Source organism: Cynocephalus volans, chromosome 16, assembly GCF_027409185.1.
Source record: "Cynocephalus volans isolate mCynVol1 chromosome 16, mCynVol1.pri, whole genome shotgun sequence".
In the NCBI taxonomy this organism is placed as follows: Eukaryota; Metazoa; Chordata; class Mammalia; order Dermoptera; family Cynocephalidae; genus Cynocephalus; species Cynocephalus volans.
The window spans coordinates 19148694-19162350 of record NC_084475.1 but is presented as its reverse complement, the minus strand read 5'-3'; the positions used below and the strand labels follow the sequence as shown (position 1 = coordinate 19162350).

At 53.3% G+C, this 13657-nt stretch overlaps 1 protein-coding gene across 1 annotated transcript in view; it reads left to right on the top strand.

Moving 5' to 3' along the window:
* TIMP2 (TIMP metallopeptidase inhibitor 2) overlaps positions 1-13657 on the top strand; it is a 52883-nt gene that overhangs the window by 26465 nt on the left and 12761 nt on the right. Inside the window, exons 2-3 of the mRNA XM_063081042.1 lie at positions 11016-11116; positions 13091-13199. Of these exons, the coding sequence (XP_062937112.1) occupies positions 11016-11116; positions 13091-13199 (210 nt within the window). The remainder of the gene's footprint in view (positions 1-11015; positions 11117-13090; positions 13200-13657) is intronic.

Sequence of the window (13657 nt, the reverse complement as noted above, 5' to 3'; positions counted from 1 at the left end):
TTTTTTTTTTTAAATGACCAGTAAGGGGATCTCAACCCTTGGCTTGGTGTTGTCAGCACCACGCTCAGCCAGTGAGCCGACCGGCCATCCTTATATAGGCTCCGAACCCATGGCCTTGCTGTTATCAGCACCACACTCTACCGAGTGAGCCACCGGCCGGCCTCTTCCACGTGAGTTTTTAAGGGGACATTCAAACCATGGCATGCATATTTCATAGACAATAGAATGACCAACTGTGAGCCCACCAGCCAAACCCAAACCCAAAACCATCTTCCATCTGCACACTAGTTCCCTTTTCTGTGTCCCTGCCTCCTCCTTGGAGAAGTACCTGCAGAACTTGGGGCTAATCCCTACCTTTTGTCATATACGTATGCTAAACATTACAGTATTTAGTTTTACTTGGTTTTGCGCTTTATGAAAATGATATCACATGTGGTCTTTGGGATCTTTTCTTTCTTTTTTTATCTCAGCACAGTCACTGACATTCATCCATGTTGTACAAGGCATCACGCTTCATTTTTGCTGCAGGATGACATCACCCTGTGACTACCTGCACCTTCTTTCCAGGGTCATGGCTTCTTTGTTTTGTGCATATTCCTGAAAAGAGGGCTATATCCCTGATGCATTTGAATCCAAAGTTCTGGCACCAGAAATTGTTTAATCCCGGGTTTTAGCACCAATTTAAAAAAACTAAAAGGGGCTTTGGAAGTTTTGAACACCACAGCTGGGATGTAGGTGTAGATGTGGGAAAGATCCCATTCATTGCTCTTTTCCTTCCAATTTCCACTTTTTTTCCCCCTAATAAGGTTGATCTGAGTGCCAGAAACTGTGCCTGTCCCTGGGGATAAACAGTGAACAACACGCACAGGACTCACATTCTAGTGGAGGGTAACGCAGAAGTAAAATGTGCAATGACAGCTGGCGAGGGGTGAGACCCACGACAAGGTGTCAGACATGGACCCAGGGTGCGGACTCTGAGAAACCTGAGCCCAGCTTTCCTGGAGAACATCAAGGTCACGGAACCACCAAACATGCTCATTTGGTTGGGACGGCAATACATCCCACAGGCTTTTTTTGTTCTGAAATCAAGAGCTTGGTGAGGAGCCCTGGACCACTGCACATTTCCTCCATGTGTGTCTCTGTCTGCTGTCTGTGGCTTTCCCACTTTAGGTTAAGTAGAGAAAATGTTTGGTTTCTTTTTATTATCTGCTTCCAGAATGTCATAGGTTAGGGCTACAAAGCCACTCAACAACTGATCCAAGCCCAACACGATTGAGGAAAATCCTGGCATCTTGAGGGCTGCTGTTATTCATAAGACAGATGAATGTTACTTGGGAGGCGGGACATCGTCACATCCCCTGAGCCCACCTGGTACCTGGCTTGATGCTCAGCCTTGCATGTTACAAGACAACCTGGAGTGCAGTTGTCTTACTGTAGCATCAGCTCTGAGAAGGCAGAGAGCGTGTTGTGGGTTTAAAGCTGTGGCCACCCTGGGACCCAGCACTGAGTAACTGGGATCTTCCTGACTTAGCCTGGAAGCCACAGTCTAAAGAAGGGCTGAGCCTAGCTTTGAGTGGGTTATGTTTGTTTCCATTTTCAAAGGTGGTGTTTGTGGCCCGTGTGTTCTAGGTGAGGAATCACCTCTTCTTGGCCACACTTGAGCTAAAAGTAGGTGTGGGGGACGGGCCGCTAGACATGGAGGGTGACTCATCTCTGCCTGGACAGTCACACCTACACTGTCCCCTGGCAGCAGGACGAGACATCCTGCCCTTGGCCCCCTGACCTCCTGCAGAAGGCTGAAAGGGGATGGGCCAGTGGTTTGGATCATAAAACAGCCCTCCAGGATTCTCTATGGGTAACTTACCATCACCTTCCCTAGGGGACTTGGGGGTCCCACAGACTCTGTCTTGGCTCCCCTCTCGGTCACCTTGACAGGGCTGGACTGTAGTGCAAAGGGCCCTGGGGCAGCCTCTTCCCCACCAACTCACCCCATACCAAGCACCCGGGAGCCTCCACTGGGAGCCAGCTCAATGTTGTGGAGAGGACGCAGGTTGTGCCACCTGATGATGGCCTGATGACTTGGGCAATGTGTTAAATGCCTGTGCTTCCTCCTGAGCCTTGGCTGTCACCTCCTACCCTTTGTGCCAGGTTCGAGCCATCTCCCTTCACCACCACCTTTGCTCTTGGCACAGGTATATTCAGGTGGGGACACTTCCTGGCCCGTGGCATTGCCTGCCTGGCATCTCTAAATCCTCCCTGAAGCAACAGGCACTACACATTGCTGTGCTGTCAGGCTTGGGGCTCTGGCCTGGACTGACATCATAGCCCCACAAGCCATTCCACCTGCAAGCCATTCCACCTGCAAGCCTCTGGTGCAGTGCCACCCCAAAGGGCGTGCAGCTCCTAGAAGGTCTAAGGTCTCCACAGAGGACTGCCAGGGGACAGGGAGTACCCCATGTCTGTCTTCATCCTCCCAAAGCACTTCCAGGGTCCCCCCACGGGTCCTCTCTCTCTGAACACTGTGTCTTCTAGAGCTTTGTGCTGGTTTTGTGCATTTGCCCCCACACTGGGGGGATAACTTCCCTGTTCCTGTCTTACTCTGCACTTGCTAGAACTTTTGTCTTATGTCACTTCCTTGCATCTCTGCTTCTGGATCCTTCCCCAAATTGCAGGGAATCAGGAAGGTCTCCGTGGCCACCCAGGTGGTTTGCAGGGGACACAGCTGCACGGGTGTCCCTACTGCTAAGGTCAGCAGTCTATAGGGCGGGGCGGTCAGCAGCGTCCGACAGGTGCCAGGACGAGAGAAGCAGGAACAGGGTTCACCTCCTGTGGGTATGGCCGACTCCCGCACCTGCTGGGCGCTCATCGGTTTTGGACGAGACCCCCCAGTCTGGGGTGCTGCTCTGGGGGTCCCTGTTCTCTCTGCTCACTTCTCCCCTCCTCTGCCCAGTGTGCACACGCTAACCTCCAGGACCTCAGACTTGTAAGGCATGGGAAAACAGGATTTTTAAAGTTGGGGTTGTGGGGCAGGGGGCCTTCTCTGGCCTACAGTAGTTCTTCCAAGGAGCGGAAAATGACAAGGTTACATCAAGACCTGAGAAGACTGGGTGGCCTCTTGCCTCCACTCAGCCCTCTGTGATGGAAAGGAGGGTGGATATGTAGCCCTGTGCAGTCTGGAGACAGGGTGGCTGACCGCACACTGCCTCCCACGACCAGCTCTAGAGGCTGGGGGGTCAGTCTCTGCAAAGTCATGATAATCAGGAATAGAAAGAGGAAGGGCTGGCCGGTTGGCTCGGGTGGTTAGAGCACGGTGCTGATAACATCAAGGTCCAGGGTTCGATCCCTTCACCAGCCAGCTAAAAAGAGAAGTGGGGACACAAGCTGCCAGCACCCCACTCTCCACGTGGGCCCTGGGACTTTGGCTCACACATCCCTGTCTCGTGTCTCCTGAGAGAGACAGCAACTTGGGTTCAGTACACAGGCCACATGCCTTAGGGTCCCACGCACAAGCTAGGGCTTGGGTCTGGAGAGGAACAGTGACCTGCCCACGGTCACGCAGCCCACCAGCAGCAGTGTGAGGACAGTGCCCTGGGCTGCCGCCTCTTACTTCTGAGCTGCTGCATGGCCCCATCCTCGGCCTGCGGGTAGGGGTTCCCTCTGCAGCTCTCCAGGCTCCCTCTGCCTCTTGCCCCGCTCCTGCCCCTGCCCCCGCTCCGGGCTCCCAGCTTGGGGTTGGCAGGGCTGAGCTTGGCTCCTCTGCAGAGTCTTGGCAGAGAAAGTGCAGAGCTGCAGTCCCTTCCACAAAGCCGCACTGTTCTCAGCAGAGCCTCCCAGGATCGGGTGCATTTTTTTCAAATGACTCAGCAGCATGTGAGTGGGGAGGGCTGGAGCCCAAGGCTCTGGCCCCCAGGGAGAAGGGAGGAAGGGTGGCAGGGAGTGGGTCAGGGGTCCCACCAGGGCTGCAGAGGGAAGGGGCAGGGGCTGGGGGGTTGGGAGGACAGCTGGAAGACTGGGCCGCGGTGCTGCGGCTTTTCTCTGCACAGCTGAAACACTGTTATGGATGTCGTTCCCTCGTGGAGCCAAAGCCACTGGGCAGGAAGTGGGGATGGGAGAGCCAGTCTCCATGGAGATGCGCATCCAGCGGACAGCCGCTCACGTGTACGTGCTAGAATCTTGAGCAGCAGGGTAGGGAGCCGCGCTGGGCAGGCCAGGCACATCCCCAGGTACCAGGCTCGTGGGTGGCCTGGCCCAGGCTGGGGCTGTCCTGCTGCCCCCTGATCTCCGTCATGCACCCCTGTTACCCTTACCCCACCCTCAACCCCACCCCAGACCCATCTGCTCTGAGTAGTTATCATTCCAGGCTTTTCTCACCCAGGCCCGAGTCACGCTGGCCAAGTCCTGTCCTCACCCTGCACAGGCGCAGCTCCGCCCCAGAGCTGGAGGGCCGCTGGCTGGAGCTTCCCGGGACGCCCCATCTGTTGGGTCTTTCCCACTCCCGCAAAGGCCCGATTGCTGGCTCTGGGATCGAGGAAGCTTGCCGGGGACCCGAGGGGGAGTCTGGTCTCACAGCTGCTGCAGGGGAGAAAGAAGCCCTTGGTCCCACCCAGCACCACAGGGCTGTTTTTAATTACTAAACGGGGCCCCTTTTTTTCCTCCTTCCCATAAAATGAGCAAACTTGGAGGAGGTCTGCTCCACCCCTGACTGAAAGGGGCTGGGCATGGAGGAGCCAGGGAAGGGCAGAGCTCAGTGCTCGGTTGAAGCCCACATGACTGTCCCCCTCGGGGAGGGGGCAGGGGCCAGGTGGACACGAGGCAGAGGCGACAGGTGGGGATGGATGCGCCCACAGACTTCTGGGCGCCACACCAGCATGGACACCTTGAATTCCTTGTGACGCCTCCTACTTCTCAACCACATCCTGCATCCACGTGCGATTCTGTGCAGAGGGGCTGGGCCTCCACCTGGCATTGGAGCTGGTCTGCTGTCTGCATGAGCATGGCCCCCTTTCTCCATCACCGTCTATCTGCCTGTTCCTGGCGGTGAGCTGGTGGTGGTGTCTGCCCCTCCAGCTGGCAAGGTCAGCTCACCGTGGTAAAAGAAGCAGGCGCTGTCCCAATAGATCACTTCCAGTGGTCCTCACTGTGCCCCTCCCTGCCAAGCCCAGTGAGAGTTTTAGTTACATCCAAGCATGTGGGGATCCCACAACAATTGGAGAGGAGGGTCCTGAAAAGTAGAACCATTTTATTATAGCTGTCATAAGGCAAAGCCCCAAGCCGTGTTGCTGGACACCTGTCTCCCTGCTGAGCGTGTAGACAGGAGGACTGGAAGGTGGGGCACCGCATGCCTTTCAAGACTGACCTTGAGGGTTCATGGGCAGCTGGGACAGAGGGGCCCCAGGCCCACCCTCAGCAGGAGTTTGTACAAGTTAATCAAGATTCAAAGGTCAGGCAGCTGTAGGGTGCCGTCACATCTACCCGAAAGAGACAAGTGGCCCTCATCCCAAATGCAGGTGAGGAGCTGGCTGGTTGGCTCAGTTGGTTAGAGCACAGCCTTGTAACACCCAAGTCGGGTTCGGATCCCCATACCGGCCAGCTGCCAAATGCAGCTGAGGAGTCTGCCAACTGTGTCTGATTCGAGGGTGTCAGTGTCAAAACTCGTGGCACCCCCCCCCCCCCCAGTGATTTTAGACAAAAGGAGTGGGAGCTGATGGTCCTCTCCAAATGAGCCAGTGAAGCCAAGCACACCTGCAAAGGCCGTCTGTGTAAGAGGAGGTTGGGTTTCATGTGGGAGAGAAGAGTTCTTTTTGAATTCCTCTGACATGGTTGGCATGTAATTCTACCCAGAGACAATGAGGTGGACGGAATGACCTTTGCAGCTAAGGCCTGCGGTTCCTCCATTTGCATCTGAGAAGTGCAGAGTCCCTCACAGCTGGCCCCCGTGGTTGGGTTGACTCTGACCCAGCCACAGCATCAGAATGACCCCCACCTGCTTGTGGTTTCGGCCAGTAGGATATTTGGCAAATGTGCTGAGAAGTCGAAGTCCCCCATCCCTGCCCCGGGTGGCCTAACATAGGACCACGGGGCATTTCTCCTAGGGCCGTGAGTAAGGTAGTGCGGAGGGAGGCACTTTCCCTGCACATGCTCCTCCTGTGGGCGCCACAGAGGGTGCCCTCCAGCGATGCTGAGCAAATCCTCTCAGTCTCTGAGTCAGTGCCCACGAAAGGCTCGAATGACCCAATGCTACATTTTGACTTTGTGTTTAAACGAATGTTTTCCTGGAGATCCCTGTACCTCTGACAATTGCGCAGTCAGAGCGTGTGGAGCACCTGGGCGAGGTGGAATGTCTAGACGTTGGGTCTTCTATCTGCAGGTTCACCTGGGCACCGGGGTTGGGAGCCTGTGCCCCGGCAGAGTGCCTAGATGGGAAATGGCCTCCTACAGGGTGTATTTGCATGTGTAGCTTATGGGATCCCTGCAGAGAGTGGTTGGGCCCCAGCAAGGTAAGAGAACTCGGCATGAAGTAAGACCGCTGCTTAGGGCATTCTCTTTCAGGGTCTGGTTCCCTGTCAATCATGGGCACGGCTTGTCTTGTTTTCCCTAGGAACTTCCATGGATACAGTAGGATTCAGAAGATGTTGGTGGGGTGTGTGGGGGTGACTGGAGGACACATGTGGGCCCCTGTGTTGGTGGCAGCAGGAGGAGGGAGAACAGGGACAGGAGAGCCCCGTGCCTCGGGAGCTTCAGGGTCTCGGCTCAGGGCTGGTCACGGTTGGAATCTGTTGAGTGAGCTCAACAGATTGCCACAGCGTGTGCCCGTGACACCCAAGTTTTGCAGCAAGCCCCCTCACTGTTTGCTCCCCGCCGAGGACAGGGGCTCAGCTTCTGGGCGCTTATCATTCTCACAGTTTCCTCTTTGGATCACCTACCGTGACCTTGACTTTCCACCCACCCAGTTCTTTTCCATCCCCAGTCTGCCAGGTGCATGCAGGATTGTTTTTGCGGGCTGCTTGCTGAGGGAAGTGACATCGTGCGGTGTCCTTGGCTGAGGGGCGGGGGCTCTGCGGTTGTGTGTGCTTTGAATTAAGGGAACGGTTGTGCATTCCGGTAGCCAGCATCTGGCGGTGAATTCATCAGCCAGCATATTCTCTTTGATCTCAAACCCAGATGTTGTGTTAACAGCAGAAGGGGAAGAAGAAAAAACAAAATCAGAGGCACTCAGGGAGAGGCCATGGTTTGGGGGCACAAAGCAGGTAGAACAAGAATCTTTGTAAAGACTCCCCCTCCTGCTGCTACCTCGGCTCCTCGGGTGAGGGGTGGTGGAGCAGAGTGGCCCGCTCCCCGGGGGCATGGGCAGGACGTGGGCTGACCCCCGCCCCGGTGCCTAGCACCAGGCCCAGCACATAGTAGGTATTCAGTACACGTGTGCCCACACCTTGGTTTTCATTTCTTCCCATATTCTTCATCTCTTTGCTTTTTCCCAGCCCTGTTCTGTAAGTGGCCAGGATTCAGAGAGGCTCTCCGTCCTTTGGAGTGGCTTTCTTTCCTCTAAAATCCTAGTGGTCCATCCCAGAGTTCATAGTGATAGCCGTTGCCATGGATGCAGAAACGTGCTTCTGGAGAGCCCTTTTTGCTTCCTTCTCTATCCGCCATTGGCAATGGGAAGCTGCTTTTCTCTTTTCCTGTCCATCATCTGTCTTTCTTGCCTGGATTAGATGCTCCTCCAAGGCAAGGTGCTTCACTGAGCCTTCTACATGCAAGATTCACCCCATACCCCTTTCTTCACCGGCTGTTCTTGCTAGACAGGTATCTGAACTGTTCAGTGGTGCAGATCCCTCTTGCTAACAGGTGTGCATGAGCAAAAACTATCAGCTCAGCCTCTGTCCCTCACGTTGCGGGGAGTGTTGGTGCTTTAGGGAAGGTTTCCATAGAACCGGTCCTTCTTTGCTCCTCTTGATTCTCATTTCTTTCCTTCATGTAATCTCTCATTTTGCAAAGTAGGGAAGGAGGTTCCCACCCAGAATTCAGATACCCCACAGACAGACTGGAGCAGCCCAGTTGGAGATGGAGATTCTCTGAGTCTCTGCTGCTCCTCGTCCCCCACCCCCACTTCCCCGCAAGCGTGTGGCAGCCTCAGTGCCATTTAACTTCCTGGTCTTAATCCTATATAGGAGTCTGCCCTAGAGCCTTGATTCAACTAGTTTTTTTTCCTGGTCATTTGAGAAAGGGAAGTGGATGATCTGCAGGCCCAGGGCAAAGCAAGCACATTCGGAAGCCGCGTCCAGTTCAGACTCTGAGTCTCTTTGGCACACTCGCCAGGGCGGGGCTCTCTCCATCTGAGCAGCGCGACGGTGCTTTCCAAACCTGTCACCCACATGGGTAGGAGGATGCATCCCGTTCTCCACAATGCTGCTTTTGTTCTGCCGTCCTGAGTGGACGTGCACGAGGGGCCAGGCGCTGCATGCCATGTCCACACTGTGGGAGCAGCTGGGGCTCAGTGAAGTCGAAGAACTTCTCTGAGATGACACAGCTGGTAGGTGGCTGCTGCCGAATCTGTCTCTAATTCTGCCTCTTCCAAAGAAGGAAGGACTCAATCCTGCCTGGGAGCCTTAGGTGCTTTTGAAAGAGGACAATGCATAAACCTTAATGCATGGTTAGAAAGTAACCTTTTGGTGTTTTGGAGTAATTTTTGCTTATTTTCTGATTGCCAGTAGTAGTGTGTTTATTGAGCACCTATCATGCATTAAGCTCTGTACAAGTAGTGGCCTGTTGAAAAGCAGTTTCAGAAATTTCCAAAAAACATGCAGAACTAGGTGTGCTGTAGTGAACTCTGGCTCACTGCTCCTTCTGGAACCGTTGTTTCCTGTGAACTTTGCTTGTTGGTTTTGAGCTGATGATAGTGCTACACAAAGTGCAAACTTATGACAGAGGTAAACTGACATGGTTATTGATTTGTGTAAACATTTTTTGTGCAGCATTGCACCTGGGTGGCAAGTTGTCAGATTCAGCTCAGTTCCATCTGGCACACATTTAGTGCTCACCAACCTGTTCTGCAGTTAGAACGTAACTGTTGCCCGTTAGGACCTCTCAGGGCTCTGAGCAGACAGGTGTACAGATGTTTACAGCAGAATGGATGAGAGATGTGGAATATACCAAGGGCTCCAGGAGACAGGATTTCCCAGAGGAAGACAGGAAAGGGCTATTTTAGCTGGGTCTTGAGAGATGAACAGAAGTTCTCCAGGAAGGGACAAGGAGATGGCATTTGGGGCAGAAGAAACTTGCCTGTTCAGAGGTGTGGATATACCTGGGCTTATTCACTGCGGGGGAGTATTATGGACTGGTGGGACAGCCACATCTGGGGTGGGGGTTTGGGGCAACATCACCCAAGGCAACTGGCTAGCACCAGGTTGCCAAGGGTCTCGTATTTTAGGCAAAGGCAATGGGCAGCCAGGGAAGATGTTTGAGCGAAATGGACATGAAGATAAAAAGACAGCTGGTGGCAGTGGGTGACAGGATGGTCAGTGGGGCGGGGGAAGGGAGCACTGGAAATAGGGGGACCTGCCACCAAGGACAAAGTCCTCTGTTTTAGGGTGGCCTAATCTGCATTTCCTAGATGTGGCTTTTCAGGGTGAGGCCTGGCTCTTGCTGAGAAACAGGAACATGTGGCCTGGGCCAGGCATGACTCAGCTCCAACAGAAGAAGAAATAACAATGGGGTTTGAGCCTGGGTGGGGCAGTGGGGCTGTGGGGTGGGACCCTGGGGCCAGCCTGGGGCATCCAGGAGATGGATGTAGATGGATCACCCATGTGCCTGGGCCTCCCTGACTCTGTGGGAACAGCCAGCTTGGCCAGGAGTTTTGAAGAGATGTGAGCTGACCACTTGGGGGGTGGAGGAGGGGCACCTTTGAGCCTGGCACTCTTCAGCCCTTATCTCTGTTCTTGCTCATATCCACACTAACATAACGCTTACGCAGAGGGACACTGCACAGCCGAGTTTTGGAGGGCAAAGCTTTTAACACCATTAAAACAGGCCATGACACCGGCTGATGAGCCTTAAAATGGAAAAAGGGCGGGCCCTGCCCATGTGACTGCACGAACTACTGATCCACATGTCGTCAGGTTACCAGGAGAGGAGCAGAGTCCTGGTTTAATTGCTAGGAGAAAGCTCTGTGGTGTGCGGCCCATCTGCAGCCTCAGGTCCAGAACATTCCGCAATATTCCCAGCCCAACCTCTACCCCGTCTCCTTCATCTTTGGCTGTGGTCTGGGACCCTCTTTTCTTTCTGTCTGGCCTCCTTCATTGGCATCTGTCCCCTAGGTCTGCCAGCTGTGCCTGTGGACATTTCCTAACTCAGTCCGGGCCTTTGGATTAAAATGTTCTGACCTGCCTCTCACTCCCAGGACATTTTCCTGGGAAACATTAGACCCATTTAGATGCAAGACTCCCAAACCTAGATATACTGGGCCCCTTTAAGGGAGGTAACTACCCCTCTGCCCTTAGCCTGGAAAAGCCTGTTTGCCAACAAGGCTGTGGCTGGAGGGTGGTAGGAACATCCCATCCTTAAGACAGGAGCAGGACTGCAGGCCAGTTAACTTGTGTGTCTGCCTCCCCCAGCCACTAATAAATACCCACTGGGGAGAATGAAGAAAAGTCACAAGCGTCAAGCCTGACATCAGCAGACCAGCTTCGGTTACAGCAGTGACTGCCTCCCACTGTTGCAGAAACCGCCCTGGTCCTGAGGGTCTCTGAGCTTCTGGTTTGGGCTCCTGTCAACAGAACATTCTTACTAAAGAATCATGGAACAAGACACGGAGCCTTAGAGTGTCATCTCTCAGCGTGCAGGAGTCAGGCACCACGCTGGGGCTGGATCCTCATGCTGGGAGGGGAGGGGTGGGCCCTCTCCTGTCATGCTGCTGCCCCTCCCCCCAGTGCCTCCTGCAGGCCTGGACGCCTTGCCCCCGCTCCTCAGAGCCAGGCCCACCTTTCGAGGATTCCTCATCTCTGTGTCTTTGTGTTTTGCAGTGATTAGGGCCAAAGCGGTCAGTGAGAAGGAGGTGGACTCTGGAAATGACATTTATGGCAACCCTATCAAGAGGATTCAGTATGAGATCAAGCAGATAAAGGTAACGCAGACCGCAGCCGGGCGGCGCTGTTGGGCAGAGCCGTGGGAGGACTGCCGGGCTGGCAGGGAGCCTGGGTCCCTGGAACACGGCCCAGCAACCCGTGCGGCAGAAAGCAAGGTTGTCAAGCCGCAGAGAGATCCGATTTTCCTTAATCCATAAATGCCTGAAAAGTTGTGAGGAAATGGCATATTTCCAGCAATTTAAATGATTTCAGAAATGTGTTACCTTTATTTGGGCGGATAATAAATCTGTGGCACAGCCTCCGTTTTAAGTCACCACGTTCACCGTAGCATCACTGAGATGTTCCCTGGGCTCCTCTCCATGGCTGAGCTGTCGTGGGGTTCTGAGGCTGCGAGGACGTGGTGCCTCTAGGAGCCCACGACTGATGTGGGAATGTGACCCTAGTCCCCGTGGTTGAGGTTTGCCTGGTTTGCTTTAAATTCTAGGAGGAGGACAGATTTGGAAAAGAGGAGGATTCCCGTGGCCAGGTGTAGGTTGGGGCAGCTTCCTGAAAGTGGGAAGAGGTGGGGACTGTGAATGGCCTGCTGACTGGGAAGATGGTCCGTCCAGCAGGAGAGCAGGGGCTGCAGGCCCAGGCGCTGGGGGCTGGTAGCTTTTCAGAGCGTTGTCCATGTTCAGTGGCATGTGGGAAGGAACCCAGGCATGCACAGGGGATAGAGAAGAAGAGAGGAGAAAGGGAGGAAGGGAGAATCACAACAACACATCGAACTTCCAAAAACGATAGAGGACAGTTGTTATTAGAGGTGGGAAGGGGTGAGCGAGAAATTGGTTAAGGGTCACAAAGATCAATTACGTTTTGTAAACATGATGCACTAATTATCCAGATTTGATCACCATGTATTGTACACATGTATTGATATTCACATCTGTACCCCACAAGTATATATAATCAATTATGTTTCAATAAAAAAACTGTCCAAAAAAAAAATTAAGAAAAAAAACACACAGGGGAGGTCAGGAAGCTGAAAGGACACGACCCAGCATGGGGCAGGAAGGGCTGATGCTGTAGCTGTTAATTTTGTCACCAAAATAAAAAGTAGCAGAATATAAATGTTATCAGAAGGCCAGTGATGCTGAATCATTATATTTATGTCACTTATTTAAGGGGGTGACCTAGTCTCTCAGAACCAAGGTCTCTTTATTTATGAAGCTGAAAGAGAATTTGCTCTTGGGACCTCCTCAAGGGGTCACAAAAGGACAGCTGTTGACACCGAGGAGGTGCATTTAGCTCTTTGATGAATGATGTCACATGTAACACAGTACGTGGTCACTGCCATCCACATACCTTCTCGGTGCAGTTGGCACGTAGCTCTTGAAAAGCTGGTTTGTCATCATATTAGGGACGATAGCATTCCATGTGGGTTTGCTTATTGAAACTCTCCAAAAAAAAAAAAAAAAAGTACCCTCCCAAGGTGCTGCAAAGATGCCCGTCTTTGCCTGGACAGCAAGTGTATTCCTGAAAGGCTGGAAGTTAACCAGATGTTGAGAAACGAAACCCCCCTTGCCCATGGGGCTACATCCCAATTCCAGGGTGCCTCCTGTTCTCACCCTGTCAAGTAGCCAATGCTTCGGTAAAATTCCTAGAAATATACAAAGGTCGTGGTCCTCCCTGACCAGCAGAGTCACCTGGAGATGCGCACGCCCCTCCCCTGAGACTCTGAAATAACCTCATTGAGGATGGGGGTGAGGGCAGAAGTGTTTTGTCTGGGAAAGTCCCCTCCAGGTGACAGCGTTGTGCCCACCTGATGAAATCTGCCACATTAACCAGTGACTTCAAAGAATCACTGCCATAGGAATGGCCGTCCTCTGATCTACCTGACTCGGCTTTTCTGTCCTTGTTTTCCGTGCCAGCAGAACCGCAGGTGGGCCACCCCGGGGTGCTCAGGATGGGAACAGAATTCGCCACTTGTACGTCTCTTTTCTGCTTACATTTCTTCATCCTTGTCTCTCCAGATGTTCAAAGGACCTGACAAGGATATAGAGTTTATCTACACGGCCCCCTCTTCGGCAGTGTGTGGGGTGTCGCTGGACGTTGGAGGAAAGAAGGAATATCTCATCGCAGGTGTGTATGGGCAGAACCTTTGGGAGCCCGTGCGGAGCGGGGACCGTTCTTACGCACAGTCCAGGTCTCATCTCCTGGCTGCCAGGGCGGGCAGGCAGCAGGACAGAGCCCTGACACCATGAATGGTGCTGTCCAGAAGTCCCCAGCCCTCACCACCTTTTCCCATCAGAGAATTCCTAGTGAGTGTCACCTCTGTGCCAAGGTCGTTCCTCCCTGTTAGAACAGCAGAACCGATGTGACTGGGAGAGGCAGTATTCACAGGACATTTGAGATTGGTAGACACAAGAGGTGAGCGTTTTTGCCTTTTGTTCCTAAAAGGGAGGCAGATGTAGGACGCTGGAAATTTACAGGGCAGGGAAACCTTGCTTGACTCTGGTGTTATATGTCTGATACTTACTTGACCCTTTGGTTTATTATATTTATTTTTTTTATGCTGGTAAAATATACGTAACAATTCA